The sequence below is a fragment of the Teleopsis dalmanni genome, chromosome 2, assembly GCF_002237135.1.
Source record: "Teleopsis dalmanni isolate 2A chromosome 2, ASM223713v2, whole genome shotgun sequence".
Taxonomy (NCBI): domain Eukaryota; kingdom Metazoa; phylum Arthropoda; class Insecta; order Diptera; family Diopsidae; genus Teleopsis; species Teleopsis dalmanni.
This window is the reverse complement of record NC_051847.1, coordinates 161,439,812-161,466,373: the sequence shown is the minus strand read 5'-3', so window position 1 is coordinate 161,466,373 and position 26,562 is coordinate 161,439,812. Positions and strand designations below refer to the sequence as shown.

The following is a 26,562-nucleotide window of genomic DNA, read 5'->3' as shown; positions in this document are numbered from 1 at the left end:
ATCCCACTTCCAAGGTAATCACGAAATTATATACATAACCAAGTTTATAAACTTGTCAGGTTGATTTAGTTTTAATTAAATGGGAGAGTCGTCCCTTACAACATCATCTGGACGCTGACACCTGCGGTATTTTGAGGGGCATTCTGGTCTGCGTATGAACGACACTAATCTATGAAAAATGGCACTCAAGTGGACTTTGGTGTGCTAATCTAACTGCTATCCTAACCTAACCTAAGCAGTGCAGATACAAGTTAAACCTGATTCATAACTTCATCCACTTTTAAAAGCCCGCTATTCTAATCTAACCAGTGCTGGTACCAATTAAACATTATTTTAATTTTATTGACATTTTACTTTGACTCCACTTCATGTGATAGAACTTGTCACCTATTTTTAAATTTTTAAAGGGCGTTGCAGTAATGTTTAGGGTTAAAGATTATCTGCTTATTTTATTGGGATGTTATGATAGCTCACACAACGGTCTTTGTCCATTATTGCATTGGCTATTATAGAGGATTTTCGAATAGCAAAGAAAGAAAGAAAGGACAAACACAAAAATGTATGTAATTTTTATTGAAATTTGGCTGACCATATAACGCTATTTCGAGTATTGCCAAGTACTCATCATTTGGCTATTATATAAATATTTCGAACTATAAATAATTCCAATGTTTTCACATGTCTGTGTCACAGTTAATGGAAGAAAGTGTTCCGGCTTAAAAGGTGTTTGATTTAGTATCCAGATCAGAAGGATCAGATGATCAATGATTTAGGGATGCTTGGTACTGCCAACTGCCGACAGCAAGTCACTGATCAGGCTAGCTGAGGGAGGCTACTAGACGCGGCCTAGAATCACTCACGTCTGTGATAACCAACTAAGTAATTAAGTGTTGCAATAGTAATATAAATGTTGAACTGTTATCTTTCAAAGCAAAAATATATTATTATGTTGAAGCTGTTTTGAGCTAGTGCACTTAAGCACTTATACTATTTTTTAACTCGAAGTTTCGTCAAAACCCCTCTCTACACCTTGACTAGATTATTGTTTATCACTTCATCAGACTAAGCAATATTTGACCTCAGAACTGCATACCTCCCCGAGGAGCCTGTAACTATTTTGAGATTTGATAACGCGGTGTTAGCAAGTCTGTCAGTTTTCGCGAATAATTTTAGTGAATTTTCCATTTCAAAGTTGTAACATCATAGGGTCAGATAAACACAAATGAATGAGAACCACAAGATCTAAAGCATTTAATGCATGACAAAATCTGTTTCTAATTTCTAGGTATTCCATCTCTTAATAGCTCTAATTTGTGATCGTTATTATATATCATCACAATAATAATACTTTGTTTATTTATTGTAACATTTCCGTTACTATAAAGTTATCATATGAAGTGATGAAAAGTCTTACAACCTCTTTTTTACAATTAAAACTGAAAAGTTTTAAAAAAAGTTGATGTACATATAAAAAGGTTTTTTCTAAACATTATTAGCCTTCAAGTTTAAATCTGACAACCTTAAAGCTAATACATCTGACAGATACTGTGCTCGTATTTCATTATTTGTACTTGTCCATCATTTGAATATTTACAATGTAGTAGCGCAGTAAAATCATCAAAATATGGTACTAAGACAATATCAACAACAAAATTAGTCCCTTTGAGATAAACTACAGAATAAGCACCTAAAATGTAATTTTCTTAAGTAAACAAACATTTTACAAACATTCAGTTAGAATTTAGATTTGGTACCAGTTTTTGATTATCTCTTATCTTTACTTTTCGAAACCTACACAAAAACCTAATGTTTGTAATTAAAATCAGTGAACAATAATATTTTATTTCTTTTGTGTTAAATTAAAAACAATTTACAATATCAGTAATCATTCCTTTTTACTATTCAGGGAATCTTCATGTCCGGTAGCGAATATCGTAAAAACTATCCAAACTATTCTAAAAAAGATATTATTATCAATTTGAGACATGTCCATATACCTAGCAAAAAACTTGAAATGTTTTAAATGAAGTTGTGGTCTGAAAATACAAGGCTTCTATGGAAAGTGATCTATGCTCTTGAGATAGTGATTTGTTATGTATAAAGTTCCATTATAAGAAATTAATACAGGTTTGTCATAACAGTAACCCTCTCAAGCTAATATTTACTTCTTATCAGTTCAAAATACTTCTTTTATTTTCATAAAAGAGCCGGATCAAGATGAAGAAATTTTTCCACAATAGATTGGAGTCAAAAATCAATACGGTTCAAGTTTTTGTTTGCTCTAGGACATGTAAACAGTTTGTAATCATAATCAAATATATATCGTAATATTAGTTAAATAATTTCAACCATTTAAAAATGTAATCCCTATGAATATTTAACAAAATTAGTTGGATAGATTTTAGCATACATAATAATATGAAAGTTATTTTATAAAACTCTGAAGAATTATGTTAATACTGCTTTCCTATATCAACTAGTAAAATAACTGATAACATACTATTTTTTACATAAAGCAAATAGTTCTATTTGATTCTTCCAAAAGTGGACTTACAGTCCTTCACACAGCTGTAGTATTCTCTTCCAAACCTAACAGAGGCTGAGCAGATAGGTTTTCGCCTAACATCTTTCAAAAAGAAGGACGTCTTCCACGCTCAGCAAGAGCTCTCCTAGCTCAATTGAGATTACGATCTCAATAGCCGTCCTTCTCCATAGTCCCCCACCCCCCTTCAACCACCACTCAACGACATGCTTACCCATGTAATCGTCTTGTAAATCGTTTCATGTTAACATTTTTCAGACCCCGCGAATTACAACTACAATTCAACTCTTCCACATACTTCGCAGTTTCTACCGAAAAACTTTTCATGACTTCAGTTTACTTTTACTACTTACAGTCTATTTTTTACTTATTATTAAGGTTGGAGCACTCGTTGACCTGAAAAAATATATATAAAAGGAATACAGAACTTGCATTATAAAAAGCAATGACGGTAGTAAAGTGGTTTAAGGTAGGAGTAAGGAAATAAATGTATTGAACCTAACTACAATAGAATAGAAGGGCAAAACTATATATCAATAGGACTCAAATTTGCAGTTCTACATGAAAATAGATGGATGAAATGATATATAGTAAAGATGCAGTTGGAGAACACATTAATGACAGGCATATTTATGCGCGACATACAACTAATTAACAAGTAGCTATATTCAAACCTCAGCTGGGTTAGAACAGTTCTTACTGCATGTGGGACACGTTTTTTCACCTTAAATATTTATATTCGCTTCTGTTGTTATCCTTCTGTTTTAAAAGCTTCAGTACAATTGTTGGAACTCATCAAGTATCCATAGCGAAGAGATACCTTTGGTTCCAAGAACGACTTGGTCTACGTTCCGCAGCCACTCGTCAATCTCGACGACAAAGTGCCGTTCAACAGCCCTCAAAGGGAAACAAGCAGGTGCCAGCGGATTTCCACAACAAGAACAGATACCTTTAAAACTTTTCTTATAGTTCATTTCTTTAGTTTAAATTTAATACTTTTTACATTGTTCAGTTTTTGTTTATTCAAATTATTAATTGTATAACAAAGCTATAGAAAATATTTAATAATTTTGAACTTAGCCTAAAATAGATTAAATACAACATATGTTATTATTTTCATGACAATTATTTTTAATAAATTTGGCTGCCGACCAAATCAAATATGAATGAATCCATAGTTTGACGTCATCAAAACATTTTATGCAAATTTTGAATATAAACAAGAAAATAAAATTATTTTGATATCTTAATGAAAGAGTTAGTATGAAAGAATTAAATCAATTTCATAAACGTGCCCCACAATAAATTCATTAAGACATAACTAAATGTATTATTTAAATTATATATATATGTATGTATATGAATAATTTCTAGTAAATTCAAAACAAATTTGATTGCAGATTAAAAATAAATTCACTAGGCGAAGAAGCACAGAAGTTTACACGACAAATGGTCCTTTGTGAAATTATTTTAAATAAACAAAAATCTGTGTTTATTGAAGCCACATTTTTCTTGTATTCCATTCTGATGCATTACAGCAAGAAATTTTAAACGAGATATTGACATAATGCCGAGAAATATAAATTTTTAAAAAAGAATATTTAAACAATAATCTTATACCCAAGATAATGCTTAAGTGGAAATTCTCTAACGTGACGATTGATAGATTGGCATCATATAGAAAAATTTTGCATTGAATATAAAAATTTTTTATTAATATTTTATTTATTAAAAGTATATCTATTTCTATTTTTATTTTGTGTTTTTGAGCTTGGAGTAAATTAAATAATTTCTTAACAATAAAAAAAAATTAACATAAACGATATAACATCTTACGCTGCATGCGATGTTGCAACTCCCCACGTCTTATCATGGTGTGTATAACCTTCATAATAGCTCGTTCTTCATATTTTTGTCTCAAAAAGTCCTACAAAATTTATATTTTATGCTTATTAGTAAATAAAGATTATAAAGATTAATACAAAAAAATATTTAAAGATTTTGTATTAACAAAGGCTGAAGGAAGTCAATTTTTTATCATATATTGGTACATACCTGTATAACATTTTGTTCCGACACTTGTGAACCAATTGCAAATCTTCTTTTCAGCTGCTTTTCAATTCGATTCAAGCTTTCCTGATCCTCTTCTGTGGTAAAACCTTCCGCACCGGCTAAACTACCGGTCGTAGCCGCATCTAAAGTAGATACTTGGAACAAGCGTAAAGCTTCATTCACATGTTCTTCTGTGGCAAAAGGTAACAAACGCATTTTGGCTAAAGACTCAGATATGCGTATAACGGCCTCCAGTTGTCGCACAGTAATTGGAATACTTAAACGCTTATCAGCCATTTTCTCCTGTTGGCCAGCACCGCTGCGCATTAATATATAACGACTCTTTAGTTTCTCACCAGCTTCAGCGCTCAGACGAGGACCACAGCGTGTACGACAATAATGTATAAACTTCTTGAAATTAGAAAGAGAAATTTCCCCCTCTGGCTGTTCTATTGCTGCATTTTTATTCGATGAAAGATGTACATTTATGATGTGCTTGGCTAGTATTACGTCTCGTGTTTCATCATGTACATCTTTAACTATAAATATCATATCGAAACGAGAAAGAATTGTAGGCATGAAGTCAATATTTTCTTCTCCTTTTGTGTCATCCCAACGACCGAAGATTGAGTTTGCCGCTGCTAATACAGAACACCGAGAATTGAGCGTCGTTGTAATTCCAGCTTTAGCTATTGAAATGGTTTGCTGTTCCATTGCTTCGTGTATAGCAACTCGATCGTCTTCACGCATTTTATCAAATTCATCAATACAAACAACTCCACCATCTGCAAGCACCATTGCTCCACCTTCCATCACAAAATTGCGCTATTAAAAAATTGTATATTAACTACAATAGATATTTATTATGAAGAAACAATTTCTTACAGTTGAGGGATCTTTCATCACTGAAGCTGTTAAGCCTGCAGCACTGGAACCTTTGCCAGAAGTATAAACACCAATTGGAGCCACTTTTTCCACGAACTTCAGCAATTGTGATTTCGCTGTACCAGGATCGCCAAGCAATAAAACATTTATGTCACCACGACGACACAAACCATCCGGTAAACGCTTACGCGAACCACCAAATAACATGCATGTAATAGCTTTCTTTATATCATCAGATCCAAAGATACTAGGAGCTAGTGACTTAGAAAGTCGTTCATAGATATCTGACGATGCTGCCATACGCCGAAACATATCTTCTTCATCAGCAGTGATGTTGCTGTAACGTGATATAGCACCAGATCCTTCTGTATCAACTGTTATGCCAACAACTCGCATATAAGGTGCACGTACACCAACTACTGCTTTTTCACGACCATCCTGTTTCGAGGGCTTCCCAATTTTTTTTATTGAAAATATACCTTGAATAAGAACACGATTGCCTGGAACAACTCGTTCACATAAAGAACGATCGCAAAACAATTGTAAGTGACGAGGAATTTCTCCCTGTGGCACAAAATCAGGTAATTCTTGTAATTTCAGTAACTGAAAATCAACACACTTGCATTTATCTGGCATTATAAAGAATGGGTCAAGTGGACACTTTGGTCGTCCGGCTTGTTCTGTTGTACATTTTCGGGGCAAAGCGTACCCTTCTAAGCCGGGGTTAACCTTTAAATTGGGTATTACCGTACTGCATGAGCGACACATAATTGACATGCGTGTGGCTTTTGCCTTAATACCAGATGCAGCGACTATTATGCCTGCAATTTTAACTAACTTTGATACACAATTTGATTTAAGTTCTCGCACATTTGTTGGATTTGCATTCGACGTAAGAAGAATTTGTACATCATGAACTTGCTCTTCGTGCTCTGGTCGTGGTGCCGTTATTTCATCAGCTATTTCACGTGCGGCTTCCTCAAATATTTGCAAATGTTCCGTTGGCTGTTTGGTTAATTTGTCAGCAAGAGTTTCATCAAATCCGGCCAAATCTTCCAATTCAACTTCGAGAAAGTAACGACCATTGAGGTAATTTCTTCGCAGAGTATCTCTATTGAACACAAAAAATATATATATAATACAAAATTATTGGAACTACATACTAAGCAAACCTGTATTTGTAAAAGAAGTTATCCTCATTAAAAGTACGTAGAAATTCTTTGTACTTTTTTTTAATAGCTTGCATATTAATTTGATTTCCATCTTGAGCATCTGGACCAAAGTTGTCCGAGAAGAAAAGTCCTGCTTCATCGAAACCCTCCATTATCAAAATTTTATATAGATTACTTTTTAGCTGACAATCCTACAGTCCTTGCAAACGATTCAATGCTTGTTTTTGCTAAAATCCCGCCAAATTCCAATATTGACATGCCATCTGCTAAGTGATGCCAACAACAAAATGATGTTATCGATAAACAAGTGTTACCACCACACGTTAAAAACAAATTTATGAACATTGGAAAATTAGACCGAATACACGAGTGCATGATGTCCTTTACGTTATATACTTAATAACATCAGAATACATAATAAAATTAAATATAAAAATAACTATCACTATATTTTAAAAAGGAAACTATAACTTAAAAATAGTATATTAACATTCTTATGGCATCATGTTAACAATTAAATTTATTTGATTTACAATAATTAGCTTCTTTAATTGTTATATTATGCATTTTTATTTGCTGAATTTATTATCAATGTTCACAGTAGATATTAGTTGATATTAAAACAACAATTATCATCATGAATTCATTATATATATTTATAAAATAATTTTATTTTATTAAACATTTATACATACTCGTACATATGTGGTACATTACAATGTTCGGACACACACTAATTTCAAAAAAATCTTAATTTCGTCTTCATTTCAGCGAAATTAAGTTATTTTTTCCATACAAAATTCAATTTTAAGGTTAGAACGAAATTAAGGAAAATAGCCTTAATTTCATTGAAACGAAACTTTAAATTAAAGAAAACTTCAAATGAAACTATTCGAAAAATAAATTTTACGCAAGAAATAAATTGAGACAAAAAAGAGACATTTATTTTTAAAAACAGCTGATTTTAATAAAACCGGAAAAATATTTAAATATAGAGCAAAAACTGTAACTGTTATTAATTTACAATAGAATGAATAATACTAATTCACATACCTGAAATCCAATAAAGCTAATAAAATTACTGAATGAAACTATTGAATCCTTTATGCATTCAGTAGAGTATGTAATTTAAAACATTGGATTTGTAAACAAAAAACATATGATTCCCTTAATTTGGAGTAAAATAAATACTTTCCAAATTATCTTAATTTCATTTTAATTAAATTGTTGTTGTTGTTGTGATTTGAGTTAGTGCTATTGCGTACTTTTACTCTTTTATGGGTGGGGGCTTATCTCTCCCTCAAACTAAGCATTAACTATACTAGAATTATTATAATTTATTTATCTTTCAACTGATGACGAACCGTAGATCAGCATGTTTTCCTGTGCGTCCTGTATAACGCTTAATATTAGGAATTCTCCTGATGAAGGCAAAAGCCAATTTGTTGAAATACATATAGAAATATACAGAAAATTAACTGTTGAAATTAAAGTTAATATTCTTAAAAAAATAAATCGATTTTAAAATAATTTTGCCGTAACAATTCAAAAATTAAAAACGAAATTACATTGTGTAACGCATATAATAACAACTAAAAGGCAATATATAAAATATTAGAGCAACATGTTAAATGATACGTATATAAGCATAATTACTTGCAGTTTTATTGCTGTTACTTTTAGGTATTAAATTTTAGTTTTTTGTGTAACTTATATGTATTCTATATTAATTTAAATTCACTCTACTTAACTTCTTGTTAATATATTGCTACTTATTATAAAGTTTTTTTAGTATAAATTTTTATTAATAGCTCGATTTATTTAGGTTTTTATTATATCTCATCTTTGTTTTACTTCTTTTTTATGTCTTTATATTAATCTTTACATTATTTATATATATTAAACACAAATTAATGTTCTTTTTTCAAATATGTTATTCTAAAATGCAAAATAATTAGCTTTATTATATTCATTTGTTTTTTACATATATATAATTTTATAAAGTTTATGCAGAGGTGTATATAATAAACAATTGTTACATACAAATAAAAAAAAAATTTAAATCTTCTGAAAATTTAATGTTATATTATATCTTTAATTCTTATATTTTTTTATATCGTAAAATAAACTATATCGAATTTCTTATTAAACATTACATATATATATATTAAGGAGAATATTCGTTCGTGCGCAAGCGTTTGCTTTGGTGTGGATGCACCTGTTTTTTTATCTTGCATGTGAAAAATTTAATTATTTTAATGTACTAATCTTTTTTCTTGTCATATTTTACAAGCAATATTGATATTGTTCTATTTGTTAAAAACAAAATTATTATCTCTTATAAACATCGACATATGTTGTGTTTAAAAATATTTTGAGATTAACGGTGCTCATATAAGTACATAAGCTGTCAAGCGATATTGTATGTGTAAGCAGGGTTTTGCCAAACAAAATTGACATCGATAATTATAATTGAAAAATATGCGCCATATTACAAGCATTCCGGAGTAACTTGCCGACATGCGGTAGCTGCGCTTTTTTCACAAAATTTTAGGATCATTAGTAGTTTGATCCAAGTGTAACAGATATTTTATATCAAGTGAATATAAATTAAAATAGTTTAAAGTCTAAATTTTTAAATCAACGAACAGCATTATTTAGTGAACATCAATAGACACCTCTAGACGATACTATGGTACGATATAAACATATATATTTGTGTTAATGATTATTTATATATTCTTCTCTGCCGGTAGTCAGATGATATTATAATGCAAACTGCAAATGACAGTAATGCAATTACTGGTTTTAATAATGTACCGACAAAAGATTCTCCCACGACACCAGCATCTGCTGACGAGATGACATCTAGAGATTATTACTTTGACTCTTATGCGCATTTTGGGATTCATGAAGAAATGTTGAAGGATGAAGTGAGGACTATCACATACCGTAATGCTATGTATCACAACAAACATCTTTTCAGAGATAAAGTAAAATATTATATTCAATAAATAAGCAATTATTTCAGAGTTTTTTTTTGTTAAATTTTTCAGGTTGTGTTAGACGTGGGCTGTGGAACAGGTATATTGTCGATGTTTGCAGCTAAAGCAGGAGCAGCAAAAGTTATTGCAGTAGACTGTTCAAATATTGTTGAATACGCCAGACAAGTTGTTATTGATAACAATCTTGAAGGGATAATTCATGTTGTTAAAGGGAAAATAGAAGAAGTTGATTTACCTTTAGGTATCAAAGAAGTTGATATTATCATCTCAGAGTGGATGGGGTAAGTTTACAAATAGAAAAAATATAATTTATATAACTGTAAATTTAATACTACTTAGTTATAAGAATTAGTTCGCTTAATTTTTTATATTATTTAAAAATAAAATAAAATATTTGGTTTTACTAGTTATGTTAAAATTGACAAAGAAAGTCTTTAAGTGCCATCCAAACTAAATCCTAATTTGGTCCAACCCAAATATGATTTTATACTATAATCAATAGTAATATTTTTCCTTTTTAATTTCCTAAACATAAACTATATATTTTTATCCGTAGTACACGTTCACATCTATTATTGCATTTGAATCAAACGGCTTTTTCAACGTAATGCTTTGTAACTGAAAAATTTGCCGTTACTACTCTTTTTTTAATGTAGTTAAAATTAGATGGAGTTTACAATATATGTTTAACATAGAAATTTTGTTCCAGGTATTGCCTTTTCTATGAATCAATGCTGGATACCGTATTGTATGCTAGGGATAAGTGGCTGAAACCTGATGGCATGATGTTTCCTGACCGTGGAACGCTGTACATTACAGCAATTGAAGACCGTCAATACAAGGATGATAAAATCAATTGGTGGGATAATGTGTATGGATTTGATATGAGTTGTATTCGTAAAGTTGCTGTAACTGAGCCGCTTGTGGATGTTGTTGATCCAAAACAAGTAGTGTCAAATTCAAATTTAGTAAAAGAAGTTGACTTATATACAGTAAAGAAGTCGGATTTGGAGTTTTCAACGCCATTTAATTTAACCATAAAGCGTAATGATTTTGTTCAAGCGTTGGTTACGTATTTTAATATTGAATTTACGAAGTCTCACAAACGTCTTGGTTTTAGTACATCACCAGATGCTACGTATACACATTGGAAGCAAACTGTATTTTATCTCGATGACTACATGACAGTTAAGAAAGGTGAAGAAATCACTGGTACATTTAAAATGAAACCAAATCAACGAAACAATCGAGATTTGGATTTTGTAATTGATGTTAATTTTAAAGGTGAACTTTCAGATGTTCATGAAACAAATACTTATAGAATGCGCTGATTTATTTGATAAATTAGTATACATATATAAATATACAAAATTTAAAGTCCCATTTTGTAGCTCCTAATATCGACCATTTATTTTACAAACGCTAACTTATACAAATTTTTTTTTTTTATTGATTTAAGTAAAATATATTTGTGCATTCAATTTCCTTTATAAACCTAACAATAAAATCTAATGGTACGTATATTTATGTCTTTTTTTCTTTTAGTTTTTATAATTAAGGTAAGTTTAGGTAAAATATTTACTGCTGCCGCCGGTAGATGGAAAATGCTAAATATTTTGGAGTAATCCTGCTGTTAATTTCAGACTTATTCCTTTCTGTTTAACAATGATTTTAATATTAAGAAATTATATTAACATTTGATTGAATCAATGATTGTGAATTAAGACTGCAAGTTGATGAAACCATGTTGCTGTGTTAGCTAGTATAAACATCCAAAACGTCTATATCACAATATTAAAAATTCTTTCAAAATTAATTCGAAATGTGACCCCCAGTCAGTCTTCTACTGCTTTCGAGTTCACTGATTAAACTAAAAATCGCTCTGCGTTTGTTTTTACTTGGGCCGTATGTCATACTTATATTATTGCACTAATCGATAACATAGTAAGTGCATGAACCATTTGCAATCGATATTATTGGCAAACAGCTGATTTACCTTAGACCGTGTTAGATAACCTTAAATATTAGCGCTGAAACGATTTGTATTGTATTGAAAATAGTACCACATAATTATTAAATAAAATGCGCTTAACTTCTAAATTATATGCACAACATTTGGGATGGATGTTCAAAAAACATTGGCAAGTACAGGGTAAAAAAGTTGTGCATGATACTGGCGCGCAAGCTGAATTGGAGAAGCTAGGTATTGCAGTGGTAGATCCTAATGATATTGTTAATCCAAAACATCCATTTGAAAAGTAGATAAGTTTATTTAATTTATAACAAATCGCTAATTAATTATAACCATCTATGTATACATTAAGGGTGGAAATCGTTGGTTACAAAGAAAAAGAAATTTTAAATGATGAGACTCATCCTAATTGGCATGAGAAACGTTGTCATGTTTATGGTGATGGTAATGTACTACTGGAAGGAGTTCCGCAAGCCGAATTGTTAACCAAAACAATTGAAATTATTGGATTCCCCAAAAATATAACTGAGGCTATTCAACGAATGCAAATACCTAATACCGTGGAGCGTAGTGTTCAGCATTCCATACTGTCATCACATGTTTATGATGCCGAACAAGTAAAATTACCAAAAGCACGAACGTACTATGTACTACCAAACACATACGGAATATCGTATCCACGACGCAAGTATGATGTTATTTACAAATAATTAACATTAAACTAATGTTTTGATATTGTTATTGCAGTCGCTTATTAATAAATAAACTTATATTCGAGTGTGAAAAAATGTCTGGACGATCAATATCAGCACGTCGAAGAATAATTGACAATGTCGATTTTCGTGTAACTCTTCCCAGAAATATTGATATTTTGCAATTTAATGTAAGTGCGGAAAAAATGATAACATCCTCTCGTCCCATAGAACCTGTTAAGAGCGAACACGATGTCGACTTGCCGATTTTGTTTCCCATTAAATGCACAATAACAATTCCGAAGACAAATATATATGACTCCTCAACTTTTTATCGTACGTAGTTGTTATATATATATTTTTATTTATGTATATTAGTTATTCAAATTAATTTAAATTTGCAGCTTTCAACGAGAAACTGAATTGTTCTCATCCACATACAATATTTTCTCACTTTGATAAAAAAATTGTTGGAAATTTACATGGAAGCAGCGTAACCCCAAGTCAATTCCAAAGTAGAACCATGCTAAAGGCCTTTTCAGTTGCTGCTGCACGTGCTAAACAAATTTATGGGGTAATACTGATTTTTCTTTTCAATATAAATTAATTTTGATCGGATCATTTTGCATTTATAGGAAAAAGCTTTAGGAAAACTTCCAAAACCAATTGTCATTCAAAGCATACAAACAGATGGTAGAAGTTTTCACTTTGGCGTTTTCCAATTGAACACGCTTGCAATTGGTGATGATGTGGATGATGGTTTGAAAAACTATTGGTTCCATGAACCGCAATTAGATTTGTTTACAGATTGTAGTTATAAATTAGGAAAACCATATTTAGAAGGCTATAACAAGGATGTAATCAGATGTATTAATGCATTTTACAATAATTCTTAAATATATTGTAACTTTTATCAATAAATCAATTTATCAATCATTTGCTTCCATTTTAAAAATAGGAATGTAACATTAAATAAGTGAAATACTATAAAGAATACACTTTCTAGAATTGATTGACAAAAAACAAAACCAATAATAACTTATGCAGTCAAGCTGCGACACCTAAGTAATCTGTACATATCGCTAACGGCGGTCTTTTGGTAGGTTTACTTACAGGCCACTGTAAACTAGGGGACCATGCTGGAAGATTTGGTCTCCCTTTCAATCAAACCTATCTTAGCTGCGGGGAACATGATGAGAGGGCTTCTCATCTACTATGTTCTTGTTCAGCTCATGCATGGCGGCAACTCAATACTTTAGGAGCCCCCTTTCTTGAGGATCTTGATCAATTACAAGACATGACATTAAATAGCATTTTAGGCTTTGCCAAAGGTTGTAGGTTTTTCTTCCGTATACGGTAACACAATGGTTCAATAGGCCTAAGTGGATCCACCAGGAATCGTCGGTATAACCTTACCTAACCTAAGCTGCGATGTGTACAACGAAATAGTGACAATGCGTTAGGCTTGCGATCTAATTAAGGATGCGGTATTAGTGTTGTTATTATTATCAAGTGGGTGTACTATATACCGCGACTCTATTGTGCTAACTCCAGTTGTTATAACTGATGTAAGAGTTCTTATGTATGAAGCATCCTTGGAAGTTTTGTATTGTACTATATGTTGAAAAGGGCAATAGTCTGTCCTTCAAATTAAATAAGTCTGCTACTACTCAGTTTGGGGCATTCATAAAAAATGTGTTCAAACGTTATAATATCTATTTTATCAATACAGTAAATATTGGTCTCTGAAATTCTCATATTGTTGAGATGGTACCTTACCCTGCACTGCGTTGTCAAAAATACAGTGAGAATTTTGATATTCAACTTAGTGCTAGGGGTCTACTTGGTATTGCCTTGCAACTTACTTAGTGCTAGGTGTCTACTTGACATTGCCTTGTATAGATGATCTCTTAGCCTTTTTAAATCCCAGCCTGATTAAGTCTGTTTAATACCAGAAGTTTTTAAATTTGATTTTTCTTAATATCTAAGGTTTTTTACAACGTACCATCATTCTTAGCGCGCACTTTTTGTACTCTATCTTAATCTTTCAAATGACCACGTTCAGTCTTTTCAACTGAACGTACCATGCGGAACTGCACCTAAAATTTTAAATTGTGTGAATTTCAAATTCATTGAAGAATTTATAAACGGTCAAAGCTAACTATTTACTTAAACTAATAGAAAGTGGTAACAGATTCATAAATTCTGAAACAATTTTGATAGGAATTGCTGTGGAAGATTTTTATGAATTGCTGGTTCATCCTTTTTTTGGGTCAGGATGATCCATTAACATGCATTGATTTTTAGTTTAGTTTGTTAATAATAAAGATCATCATCTTGTATAGTACCTTTTACTATAGGGGTATTCAGATATGCTCGGTAATTTGATAAAGTTTCAAAATTTTATGTGTATTAATTTTTGTAGAGGTATCATTATGAAAAGTTTTTTGTTATTTGAAAGTGATGTAAAGAATTAAAATTTAATTTATAATTCAAGGTTTTAGAAAAATAACATATAAGTTCCATTATATTTTAAATCTTTTTTATACAACAAAGCAAATAAAATGAACTACTGTTTTATTTCACAACTTCACTGAGAAACGATCAAAAAGGAATATTCAGTTGTTTTCCATTTTATGACTTCAAGAAATATCGAGTTACCGAGCGAAGTCTAAACATGTCTTATTGTTATAAATGTGTCCATATTTAGGTCATTCTTGTGTATGTCCTGGTGCAATCAGTACGTGCAAAATCAGCAACTGGTTTTCCACCATTGTGAGCAAATATAACACGAAGTCGGTCCAAAACTAACTGTTGAAGATAGCATTGATCTAATTCAGTTCGAATTTGGTAATTCATAATACGAAGGAAGAATATATATTTATAAAATATTTTATAATAATATAACATAATAATATTTTATATTTTATAATAATTGTATTAAATATATATTGGATACATTAATAATAAAATTGATTAAATACTGAATTTAAAATATTGACGTTTATTTTTATTTAACAAAAAAAAAAAAACATAAAATTACACAGTTTGCAAACATTTCAAAACTCCGATAACAATTATCGAAGCAAGCAGTGCTACCAACTTCAAACAGAGCGCTCAGTTTTTGTATTGCAGTTATAAACAGTTTTATTGTATTATATTTTATGAATAATAAGAAACACGAAATGAAACGCAGAAGTTCGGTGAGTGAATAACAGTTAATTAATTTATATGTTATTTTATTTGAAATATCTGAGTTGCAATATTTAATATTTTACTTGCAATAGTTCAAAACATTTACGCCAAAAGATGGTAAGGATGCGGTGGGCACGACAACAAAATCCAGTAGAAGAATTAGCTTTAGCGAAAAAAAATCTGTTAGGTAATGTAAATGATATATACCTTTTACAACAATAATTTTTCAAAAATAATGAATATATTATAGATTGTTTTTTGGCGAAGAAATGCCAAAAACATGGAATAAAACATATGAAGAATCGGATCGTGTTGATAGTTCTGGAAGCAGTAATCTGATTACGACAAATGTATGTTCGAAAATAAATGAACCTGATCTCGACACATTCAGTGCGAATAAAGAAAATATCAAATTGGATAACATTCCAACAAGGAGTAGCAATTCATTAACAGAAAATAATTCGGTAAACAACACAGTAGATTCCATAAACAAGACACAACAACAGAGTACCGTTTATATAAATAATACTTTGGATATCACTTTATTACCGAGGGAGAAATTCATAAAAAAGAACAAACCCAATCTTAGTTTCACGCTAGATGAAGAAGAAATTAAACTCTTGCAAAATATGAGGAACCAGAAAGAAAATCAGGAACCAAGCAAACCTATTTCGGAAAAAAAACAATTGGAAAATTTATTGAGAAATACATTTGTGGAGCAGGTATATTACATATGTCTACAAACGTATTTTTTTTACTTCTTTTGTAAATATATATAATATATATATAATACATATATTATATATGCATAATATGCATTTAATATAAAATACAGTATGACCTCGATTTATGCAACTAATAGAATTCGACTGTGTTGCAATAATCGAGTTTAGATTATTTAGCGCATCTAATATTTTTGAATCAAATAATTCCTTATTATTTGATCATTAAGTGTTTTATTATTATGTTAAATTTAATTTAATCTATTTGGTTTTATTTTATTTTTTAAGGCGGAGACTATACATAGTTTAATATGCCCAAATAAACCCACAAATAGTAATTTGAATGAAATTATAAATAATACAGTACGAGAAGTGAAAGATATTGAATTAAGCATGAGCTTTGATGATAGCACGGAAACTACACCTGTTTTAGTGCCAGAGAGAAAGACTAAGCCAATATATACACCATTTAAAAGCAAAGATCATATTGGATCAGATACTCTTAATATGGATATATCTGCAGCTATTGAATATTTTGATGAAAAATTGAACCGAATGTCATTTAAATCGGATTCTGATCAAAGTTCCGATTTTGAAGTAAATTTTAATAAAAATCTTTGCGATGAAAAACAAAAGATGGAAATGTCGAACAATGTACTTGGTGGAAGTAATCGCAGAACTATATATTGTAATGAAAATATAGTTCCAGAGACAAATGTGGATTTGTGCTTAGCGAACGCGAATATACAAAAAACAATTGCGTTTGAAGAAAAACTAAATGATATGAGTATTAGTTTCACTTGTATAAATTCAGGAGAAGGTGAGATCAGATGTTTTTATTCAAAAATAATTTTTATTTGGTAAAATGTTATCTTAGTTCAACCTCTGCAGAACTTTGCTAAAGCGACCGATATTGTAAAAGAACCAATAGTTCAAACGAAGGATTTAAGCAATCGTCTTACTTGTACAAGTACAGAAACAGGTAAGATTATATTTCTTTTATTTAAAAAATATATTATGATATGCTTTAAAATGTTATTCTAGCTGCAGCAGTGCAAATTTCTGCCCCTGCTATCGATATTATAGATGAACCAATAGTTAGTAAAATTGCACTTAAAAGCGGAAGTTTAATAACACGCAAGACATTTAAAAGTAATTTACGAGGAGGAACTCCAGCCAGTAATAAAAAACAGCGATATCAGAAAAAGCAGGAGGAAATACAAGATGATGAAAATGAAAATATTAGGCCTGCAGACATAAAAACTGCATTTGATGAAGGAAATCCTCTTGAAAGTTTTACATCTAACTTAAGTCTTTCGTCACCAATTTTACCACCGGAATTAATGTGTTACAGAAAAATGAATTTAAAGCAGTTAAATAGTAATTTCGAGAGCGGCAAAATAACTTTAAAATGTAGAAATCCTGTAGAACAAAACTCGCTGAAACAAGTTGGAAGAAAACTCTTTTCTCCTCTCAAACAAGAGTCTGATTCAATGAAAATCACTGATAATGAAATGATATCGCCCAAAAAACAAAATACTAATGATCGCAGTGTACCAGCTCAAAAATGTCAAAAAGTAAAAAATTCTTTATTGGATTTAAATGAAAAAACAAAGCAAGAAGAGAATTTCTGCGAGCTTAGCATGTTTGATGTAGACGACGCGGACTTTGCTATGAAGACTTTAAATGAGAACCAAGGTCATCTACAGTTAACAGTAAATAAAGAAGAACGTGTAATGGAAAATATAAGTTGTGAAGATAATTGTGAAGATGAGATGGATATATGTTATGTTAGGAGTCCAACTACTCAGCGTGAGATTAATAAGGAATCTGCCAATGCACTGAAACATATGTTTGTTACTGAAAAAAAAGATGATTTGTCACAAAGTTTTGATTCCTTACAAATAGATAACTCCATGAAACTGCTAAATAAACAAAAGTTTACACCTGAAGATGATACTAAAAAAGATTTTAAAAATAATAACAGTTATAAGCAACAATTATTGAAAACAAAAGAGGAGACTGAAACTAAACAAAGAAAAACCATACATTTTTCAGATCAAATCAGCTTGGATGATCAGATTGAGCCATTTAGTGAGACGCAATATTTATTAGGAAACTTTTGTGAAAAATTGCATTCTCCGAATCAACTCCAACAGCGGCACACAATTTTTTTTAAAGATGGACTGAATTTAGAGTTTGAATCAAATCAAAGAAATAATGAGAAAAATAATTCGAAAAGAGCAGAAGTAATGCCAATGCTAAGTGAAACACAATACTTACTTGAAGATATAAATGATATAGATACAGAATTTTCTCCAATTAACTGTAAACCAAACAAAGTCACCAAAGCATTGGAAGAGAAAACTATTTGTTTTACAAAAGAGTCGAATATAGAAATTGGAAATGATAAAGATTCAGTCGTGAAACATCATTCTTCAGATATAAAAGAAGAATCATTTATAATGAATATTCAGTCTCCCACTGAATCCAAAGAAATATTAGTAAATAATATGAAAGATAAATTTAAAAATAATTTGAAGAATACCCCTAAAAGGCAAACAATGTTTTTTTTGGAAAATTCCAGTTTAGATATGGAAGATGTTATAAGTGATAATAAAAAATGTCGGTCATCTAAAGCTGTAGCCTTTCTTCCCCATAAAACACAAATTTTAGAAGATAGTATAGATGAGGCTCAAACCGCAACCCCTCCCATAGAAGTATTAAGCTTATCCAAAAACAAAGTCAAACGTAAGACTATTATTTTTGCAGATGAAGCTATTGAGAATACTAAAAATATTTTAAATAAAAGGGATGATTATATATTACCAAAAAACTCTATAAAATTAAAGATGCCAAAGGTTTTTTCGATTGAAACACCACATAAGTCACTTATTGAATTTGAAGATATAGAAAAGGAATGTGCTGAAGATATATCATACGTATGCATGCAACAAGAGGAATCCAGTAAAATGGTGCAATGTAATAAAATTATGACCAAACGACAAACAACTTATGAAAATACAGAACTAGAAGTTTCAGGTTTACAACTAATTAATAATTTTGAAGTTACTTCTTTACCTGCTACCAGTCCGGTTGTACTTAAGAAACGCTTTACTGAATGTATAACACCCAATTTTCCAAATCCTAAAAAACGTCAAACCATGTTATTTCATGACAATATGGATATTGACGGTGATACAACAACTGAAAGTAATACGATTCCAAATTCTACTAGAAGAAATACTGTTGTTTTCAATAAGGATATTTCTATGAATGATGATGTTCATAATAAAAGTGATGAAAATAAGAATACAAAGACTGCAATTGAAGGGTAATAAAAATTTTACATATATATACCTTTTTTTAAATTAAAACAGTTTATTTTTTTAGTTTAAACATAACTTCATTTGAATTAAAGAGTGAATCTGACAAATTAGGTTCTGTAAGCAAGAAAAGCGTGGAAACTCCATTGCAGAATGACTGTAATCAACAAGAGTGTATTGTGCTGTCTTCTCCTAGTTGGTAAGTAAAATCAATTTACGACTGATTAATGACAAATTACTATAATAATTTTAATTTAACTAGGTTGTGTATATCAAATACAACTGATGCAAATGCATCGAATGAGAGTTTAGTAAATGATGAATTGGTGGAAGAAATACCAGAAAAAAGCTTAACATTTGAAGATGAGACAATGGGTTGTAAATCTTTAGACGTCAGTATGGAAAACGTTATTGCAAATGAATCAAACTTCACACCAACAGCAAAATTAAAGTCACGTATTCCGATTCCTGTTAATAGTGAAGTGAAAAATAATTCCATTGGGTTAACTTCGCTGACTACAAATTGTGAAAAAACTTACACAAACTCTTCTCTTGCTCCTATTGAAATTGCACGAAAAACAAACATTCAAAGAAAAGACAGTATATTTGAGTTATTAGAAAATGATACTATATTGCTTGAAGACACTAAAATGCCAGAAGATAATTTAATATTGGAAGAGAATGCTATCACAATCACTGATGTATCTCAATACCCATTAAGGCGTACCAATATTGATAATATAACAGTTTGTGATTCAGAAATTGTAGATAAAATACATTTGAGTCTTGTAGATACATATCTCGATGACATAACAAATAATAAAGAGAATAAGAGCGTAAACACTGAAGACGTAAAATTAAAAAATATTGATGACAAGAATTGTGATTTAGAAAGCAGAAATAATCATGTTTCAATAAAGAGAAGATCTGTTTGTCGAAAATGTAGAAATTGTCATGAGACTATGGTCAGCGATACAACCACGTTGGCGGTATCATTTGAGTTACCCGAATTTCTTCCCCTGCCAACAATGGAACGTTTAAAAAAACTAAGGTCCACCAAGCGTCCAACAATTGATGATATGGTAGAATATAATCGTAGAATGTCACTTAATGACTCTTTTGATATTGAACATTTATCGGCAATTGATGTTGATGTGGATGAGGAAGAGGAGGCCAACTATGTGGATGAAGCAGATGAAATAATCAAAGCATACGAGAACAAGATGGAAAGGTAATTCATAATTCGATCTACACAATTTAAGTAAATTGCTTTTACTTATGCTTATTATATTTATTTTTATTTATTTTTTAATATTTATTTATTAGTTGCTTGTAATTTGAAAGTTTTAACTTTTTAGTGCCAGACAGGAGTATCTTCAACTTAAAGCTGAAAGATTAATGAAAGATCGTCGGTCGTTTGTTGAACGTTTGGATGATAAACTAAAGTAAATTTTGAAATATCTAAAATATATTGAATTAAAATTTTTTTTTTTTGCAGCGAAATTGCAAAAGATTGGATATTTAATTATCAAAATCTTAATTTATATCAATTTAATCACAAAAAAGTAACAATTTTTTGCTTGGAGGTAGCATATAATGAAACCAATTTGAGTCGTGGCATTGAGATTGAATCAATTAAAGTTAAAGACAATAATTTTTGGCCAAAAAGTAATAAAGTTAATCCTTAATAATGTAGTAACATAAATATGTATATCTTTTTTTATGTCAGAAAATTGGTTACCTATAGACTATGTCATCAACTTTCAACTAAAGCTGGAACTACCATATGATTTACGCAATTGGTGCAAGAGTCATGAGGAAATGATCATATTAAATATGTTGGTAAAAGTCGATGATGTGTGTCAAGATATTTCAAAAATGATTCGGAAATTGTGGTATATTCTTTTTACCCAAAATGCTAATCTTATCAGGTAATCCTTCTGCAATAAGTTATGTAAGTTTTCTGTAATTAATTTTTAAAATTGGTTTTTTCCTTTCAGAGATGATAATAAAATTTGTGTAGAGAAAATATTAAGAAGAGTAGAAGCGTACAAAGTACAAAAGTCTAAATTTCTTATAGAAATTACTAATCTAAGAAAACTGTGTTTTAGAGATATTGTATATCCGCCACTACACATGTTTCATGAAGAAATTCAATCATTACCTTGCGGATTGGATTTTTTGAATGCATTTCTTGAGAATCCTGCTGAATTTAAACGGACTTAGGATTTTAAACTTAAATTTTTGTTAATTAGTTTGTTTTTTTCTTATTTTATTGTTTTATTTTTACCTAAAATTGCGTCGATGTTGTATAGTCCTTTTGTCATCTTTATAGCTTTTGTGCATCCATAGCAACAATTTTGATTGTTATTTTTATTGTAATTTAATTGTAAAAGTTAATTCATTTTATCGATTTGCATAAAGAATACATAAATTTAAAATGGAATATTGAAAAATGAATAAATTCAATTCACCAAGCTCCAATAATAGTGGAGCTTCTTCCGAAACCAGTGAATCACAAAGTGTTGAGGATGCTAATGCAAGTGCTGGTGTCACAACTGATGCAATAAGTACAACTGCAACAAAATTAAGCAATCGGTAATTTATTGTATTATATAATCATTTTATAATTATTTTATTTTTATAGTGATTTTTTAAACTTTTCTAATTATTTTAACTAAAATAATATACAGTGCGAACTGCATCCAAATAATAACTAATGTGTAAAGAAGATATATACTATATAAAAAGTTTTAATTTTGAAGTTAAAAAAAAGATATGTAGATTTTAATAATTAAATTTTTTTAAAATAAAACTTCGTTTATGAACAGTTAAAAAATGTTTATTTTTTAATTTGTGTTTAGTAAAATAAAAATTATTTTAACTCCGAGAATACATGTACATACAATTTTTAATAAATTTATGTTAGATATTTATATTATTATATTAAATACGTTAATAGTGTCTAGTGTAAACTATTAAAACATATATAAAAATTAAAATATGTTATAATTTTTTAATGTATTATATTTAATTAAGTCAATGTACCCAAAGTTCTGAAGTTTTCTTAATTTCTACCCCGTTGTGGGTTATTTAATAAAAAGTAAAAAATATAATAGGTTTTAAGCTGCATATATCTTGAAAATATTTACTTTAAACAGCATAGAAAAAGCTTAAAATAAACTATATAAATATATTTTATATATAATAATAATAGATATATAATGTATATCTGAGAAACTTGAAAGTTTTGTGAATCTGTATTATGTTAACCGATATGTGTTTTATACTTTTAATGTCGTATGTAAATTCGCTTTACGTCTAAATAAATGTTTCTTTTAAAAATTTATATTGAATTAATTTTTAACGCTCATTTTGAAGAAACAAACTATTGTTTTCAATAGAGAGGTATTTCGAACAGTATTAAATTATAACAATAAAATTTTATTGATTAATTAATTGAATTTTTGGCTGATCATATAGCTGTTTCGAGTATTACCAAATATCCATCATCGGTGGTATTGAAATTAATTCTTATATTTAATTATTCATAAATAAATAAGTACGACTTTGAGTCAGTTGTCTAATGAACACTGACTCTGAGCTTCAAATTTGGCAGGGCACGAGCTTAACCGTTTGTGTTTGTAGGTTCAAAAAAAATTTTTAAATTTATACAATTTAAATATTATATATAGTATACATTTTTTTTTTTGTGGTAAGGAGATGAAATGCTTTATGCATCATCAGGCCGAACGTCGTCGGAATGGTGTGCACGTCTCCTTAACAGTAATTTGTAGCATATGGACTAAAACATCCCCTCTTCGGCGAGACTTATTCTCGCTCGAAACCGCTTTCGCATTACTTTGAGGAGGGTCTCTTTTATATTGGCATTTCAAGCCATGCTCTCGTGATTTTCGATCTGCCTCCAAAACTTCACTTTTTCGCCGCACTTTTCTTGGTGTCCGCACTATTTATTAGTTTAGTTTCTGGTTTTCCTTCTAGGTTTAATTGTTTCGTTTTGAGGACTTGAATCACACATGGTTCTGTCGTTCGCCAGCTGTCTGGGATCGCCAGCTCTCTGTGTTCGCTCTAATCTTTTCCATTTTTGGAATATATATTATTATTTATTAGCCTTGTTTCTGCTTCTCCTTTCTGGGTCTAATTTCTTCGTTTGGAGGATTTGAATCACATATGACTCTATCGTTTACCAGTTCTCTGGATTCCCTCTAATTTTTTCCGCTATATTTTCGGGATTTATTGACTCACTCTGGGCTATTATCTCTTCTCTAATTCTGAGCCACCTATTACAGTAAAATATTATGATATATTTAAATATGTTATTTTTAGCTTATAAAATTTGTAATGCAATAAAACAGACATCAGAAATTATATATTAACAAACATATCAGTTTAGATATGTTGAAGATAATGTATTAATTTATGCTCGCCGATTTCATAAACATATATTTTATTTAATTTAGTCAGTGGATTTAAGACCATTTGTGGAATGGTCATACCGTTTCACTGTATCCATAGTTGAATAACTGCAAAAGTGAAATGACTGATATGAGTTCACTACCCTATCGAATACAAACAATCTCTAACGATACCAGTTAGACTTGAACCTCTTTGTGGATTTTGTAGTAGCCAATTTTTTAAATTTAATGATTGTTTAAAGCTCTTTATCTCTTTTAAAACGTGTTATTAGATTAGCGCTTCGTGGGGTTTGAACCCCAGTGTCGTAGTTCAAGTACACATGCACTGTGCTATCGGTACGGTCAACATTTTGTTTAAATTTTATATATTTTTAGATATAAAGAATTAAAAGCTTGATTTTTTTTATATATATATTGAATTAAAGAACATCAAAAGGTTCGAAACGCACAAAAGAGTCGACGTCAGACAAAGAGACCGAGAGGCCACCCTGGCGTGCAGTTAGCATGTCTACTTTACCCAAACCTGATAAAAACGCAATTTTAAGAGCTAAACTTTTGGATGCTTCAAGGTATATTTATTTCATTAAAATGCTCAGTTAATAACTTTCTGCTTTAGACGTTTAAGGGCTGGTAAAACGACTGTTGCTATTCAAGCTGACATTACTCCGACTAAATTAATGAAAGAAGTCAATTTAGGTACACAGGTGGACTTAATACTCTATAAGGATGTAGGAATTTTAACTGATGGCTCGTACACAATTAAAAAGGATTTCTCCGATTCTGATACAGATCAATGTAATAATTATAACATAATGATAAAATTTGTTTGGAAATCATTTATATTTTTATTTCAGTTATTCTTACATATTCAGTTGCACAAATGACAGATGGGATTATATTTGCAAATGCTTCAACTCAAACTTTATTGCCTAAAGTAAGCGGTGATGATTTCATGAAGGCTTATTACTCTGACAACTGCAGTACCGATTCTGAAGATTTTGATGAAGTAGAAAAAAAACTTTTGGAACAAATAAGAAAAATCCGTGCAGTTAATCACAAATCTTATCAAGAGAAAATTGAGAATATCAATGAATCAAATGACATATCACCAACTGAAACAGTTATTGCTGATGAAGTATCCATAAGAAATCCAAACTCAAATAACGTAATAGAAGATGATAGTTCAGTTAAGAGAATGACAGGATATTTGTTGAATAAACCAACATTTGACTACTGGGATTTTGATTACGATGGATATGATAAAAATTCTATATATCAATCATATACCATTGAATCAAGAAAACCTTGGAAAAGCTTCTTACCAGCAGAATTGTACTTACGCAGAAGTTTATATGGAAAACAACAATTTTCTTGGGGTATATTTCTTTCGGCTGTGGATGAACTTTTGGAAGAATCTAATCGCTTGGTAGATATTTTAGAAAGTCATAGCAGAAAAAAGATTAATAAAGATTTTGAAAAAAATGATGAAGTGCAGAATTTAAGAATACCAATGCCATCAAAGCCTGTGCTACCATCAGTTCATTGGTTACCAATTATTGATGAACAAGAGAAAGAACTAAAGCAGTTACTAGACAAATTTAACAAGGGGAAAGACAAAAAATGATTTCTTTAATCTTCTTAACTATAAGAACTACAAGAACTGAGAATGGGTATTAATTTTGATGATCTTCATATATTCCATAGAAATTTATGTACAGAAGATGATGTTATCTGATGGCAGTTAAATGCCAACAAAAAGCTAATGAATAATTTTGCAACTTTTGAATAAAACACTAATATTATATCATTTAATTCATATTTGAACAATTAAAATAGAAAAAAATTGTAATATTACAATAAAAATTAAAAAAATAAAAAATTAAAACTAAATTAAAATGTTAAGTTTCTATGTATATAAGCGAAGTAGAATGTTAAATAAAAGAAAGAAAGTCAAATGAATGAGATTGGTATCGAAAAGTAATAAAATTGGATTATATATAATATTTGATGATATTGGAAAGCGAATGTAATTAGCTTTGATTGGAGGTCAACAGTAAAGGTTCTTTGTGGATAGATCCTACTACACAAATACAAAGAGCCTTGCGTTGTGATTTTGTGCTACCACCTGCTTTTTCAATTTTAAATATTTTAAGAACTTAATTGATATATGGACTAGAATTAGGACCGATAATTCTATCTAACAACAATTATGTAAATAATGTCATAAAATTTGTTTAAAAGACTTCTTTCGTTAGATTGAATGGTTGGTTAGTTTTACATAGAAATTCTATTTCTATGTTAGTGGTGCTCTTTTTCACCACACATCCGGAGATAAGGTTGTGGAGAAAGATTTTTTATTTAAAACTAATGAGAATGGTTTATAAAAAATAACATTTCTGCCAAGCTTGGACATATGCATGTAGCTTGTATAGTGTATTTGTTCTTGGAGAATCCTGTTTGGTTTACCTTTCTCACGAATAGTAAAAGTTCAATCTGAGCTATGAATGAAACGTGGTCCTCAGTGATAATTGTCTAAAGACCATTAGGAATTTAGAATTTGTAC

At 30.2% G+C, this 26,562-nt stretch overlaps 5 protein-coding genes across 6 annotated transcripts; 4 read left to right on the top strand and 1 right to left on the bottom strand.

Moving 5' to 3' along the window:
- Window positions 1-4,288: 4,288 nt before the first annotated feature.
- LOC119685702 (DNA replication licensing factor Mcm5) lies at window positions 4,289-7,001 on the bottom strand. The gene is made up of 4 exons (XM_038100059.1): window positions 6,652-7,001; window positions 5,480-6,590; window positions 4,598-5,419; window positions 4,289-4,469 (listed from the first exon to the last, which is right to left on the bottom strand). Exons 1-4 carry the CDS (start codon window positions 6,801-6,803, stop codon window positions 4,353-4,355), a joined length of 2,202 nt encoding a protein of 733 aa, XP_037955987.1. The 5' UTR covers window positions 6,804-7,001; the 3' UTR covers window positions 4,289-4,352.
- A 2,063-nt stretch (window positions 7,002-9,064) lies between these two features.
- LOC119685704 (protein arginine N-methyltransferase 1) lies at window positions 9,065-11,360 on the top strand. Its single transcript, XM_038100061.1, has 4 exons — window positions 9,065-9,346; window positions 9,408-9,644; window positions 9,708-9,937; window positions 10,366-11,360. The coding sequence occupies exons 1-4, from the start codon at window positions 9,344-9,346 to the stop codon at window positions 10,985-10,987; spliced, it is 1,092 nt and encodes a 363-aa protein (XP_037955989.1). The 5' UTR covers window positions 9,065-9,343; the 3' UTR covers window positions 10,988-11,360.
- A 266-nt stretch (window positions 11,361-11,626) lies between these two features.
- Window positions 11,627-13,249, top strand: LOC119685703 (39S ribosomal protein L37, mitochondrial). The gene is made up of 5 exons (XM_038100060.1): window positions 11,627-11,914; window positions 11,981-12,316; window positions 12,376-12,656; window positions 12,725-12,894; window positions 12,956-13,249. Exons 1-5 carry the CDS (start codon window positions 11,739-11,741, stop codon window positions 13,214-13,216), a joined length of 1,224 nt encoding a protein of 407 aa, XP_037955988.1. The 5' UTR covers window positions 11,627-11,738; the 3' UTR covers window positions 13,217-13,249.
- Window positions 13,250-15,365: 2,116 nt separating this feature from the next.
- Window positions 15,366-22,154, top strand: LOC119679108. Of its 2 annotated transcripts, XM_038091286.1 has the most exons (13): window positions 15,366-15,523; window positions 15,608-15,702; window positions 15,766-16,237; window positions 16,526-17,057; window positions 17,115-17,219; window positions 17,282-19,571; window positions 19,631-19,762; window positions 19,826-20,794; window positions 20,922-21,008; window positions 21,062-21,231; window positions 21,293-21,494; window positions 21,564-21,618; window positions 21,675-22,154. In XM_038091286.1, the coding sequence occupies exons 1-13, from the start codon at window positions 15,485-15,487 to the stop codon at window positions 21,708-21,710; spliced, it is 5,184 nt and encodes a 1,727-aa protein (XP_037947214.1). In that variant the 5' UTR covers window positions 15,366-15,484; the 3' UTR covers window positions 21,711-22,154. The 2 variants fall into 2 exon arrangements, with proteins under 2 accessions (XP_037947214.1, XP_037947213.1); XM_038091285.1 differs by having other exon boundaries at window positions 21,564-22,154.
- On the top strand, window positions 22,019-25,726 carry LOC119676037. Its single transcript, XM_038087260.1, has 4 exons — window positions 22,019-22,161; window positions 24,425-24,568; window positions 24,616-24,794; window positions 24,854-25,726. The coding sequence occupies exons 1-4, from the start codon at window positions 22,019-22,021 to the stop codon at window positions 25,621-25,623; spliced, it is 1,236 nt and encodes a 411-aa protein (XP_037943188.1). The 3' UTR covers window positions 25,624-25,726.
- The last annotated feature ends 836 nt before the right edge of the window (window positions 25,727-26,562 follow it).

What these genes read in the sequence shown, in the direction of transcription:
- LOC119679108 (XM_038091285.1), top strand. Translation starts at nt 15,485, where the DNA reads ATGAATAATAAGAAACACGAAATGAAACGCAGAAGTTCG. An exon ending in AAATGAAACGCAGAAGTTCG is followed by an intron (nt 15,524 to 15,607) that starts GTGAGTGAATAA and finishes TACTTGCAATAG; the next exon opens with TTCAAAACATTTACGCCAAA. An exon ending in GTGCTGTCTTCTCCTAGTTG is followed by an intron (nt 19,763 to 19,825) that starts GTAAGTAAAATC and finishes TAATTTAACTAG; the next exon opens with GTTGTGTATATCAAATACAA.
- LOC119685702 (XM_038100059.1), bottom strand. Translation starts at nt 6,803, where the DNA reads ATGGAGGGTTTCGATGAAGCAGGACTTTTCTTCTCGGACAACTTTGGT. An exon ending in AACTTCTTTTACAAATACAG is followed by an intron (nt 6,591 to 6,651) that starts GTTTGCTTAGTA and finishes TGTGTTCAATAG; the next exon opens with AGATACTCTGCGAAGAAATT. An exon ending in CGGAACAAAATGTTATACAG is followed by an intron (nt 4,470 to 4,597) that starts GTATGTACCAAT and finishes TAAATTTTGTAG; the next exon opens with GACTTTTTGAGACAAAAATA.
- LOC119685703 (XM_038100060.1), top strand. Translation starts at nt 11,739, where the DNA reads ATGCGCTTAACTTCTAAATTATATGCACAACATTTGGGATGGATGTTC. An exon ending in CCAAAACATCCATTTGAAAA is followed by an intron (nt 11,915 to 11,980) that starts GTAGATAAGTTT and finishes GTATACATTAAG; the next exon opens with GGTGGAAATCGTTGGTTACA. An exon ending in ATATCGTATCCACGACGCAA is followed by an intron (nt 12,317 to 12,375) that starts GTATGATGTTAT and finishes TTGTTATTGCAG; the next exon opens with TCGCTTATTAATAAATAAAC.
- LOC119676037 (XM_038087260.1), top strand. Translation starts at nt 22,019, where the DNA reads ATGAATAAATTCAATTCACCAAGCTCCAATAATAGTGGAGCTTCTTCC. An exon ending in AAACTTTTGGATGCTTCAAG is followed by an intron (nt 24,569 to 24,615) that starts GTATATTTATTT and finishes TTTCTGCTTTAG; the next exon opens with ACGTTTAAGGGCTGGTAAAA. An exon ending in CGATTCTGATACAGATCAAT is followed by an intron (nt 24,795 to 24,853) that starts GTAATAATTATA and finishes TTTTTATTTCAG; the next exon opens with TTATTCTTACATATTCAGTT.
- LOC119685704 (XM_038100061.1), top strand. An exon ending in AACATCTTTTCAGAGATAAA is followed by an intron (nt 9,645 to 9,707) that starts GTAAAATATTAT and finishes TAAATTTTTCAG; the next exon opens with GTTGTGTTAGACGTGGGCTG. An exon ending in ATCATCTCAGAGTGGATGGG is followed by an intron (nt 9,938 to 10,365) that starts GTAAGTTTACAA and finishes ATTTTGTTCCAG; the next exon opens with GTATTGCCTTTTCTATGAAT.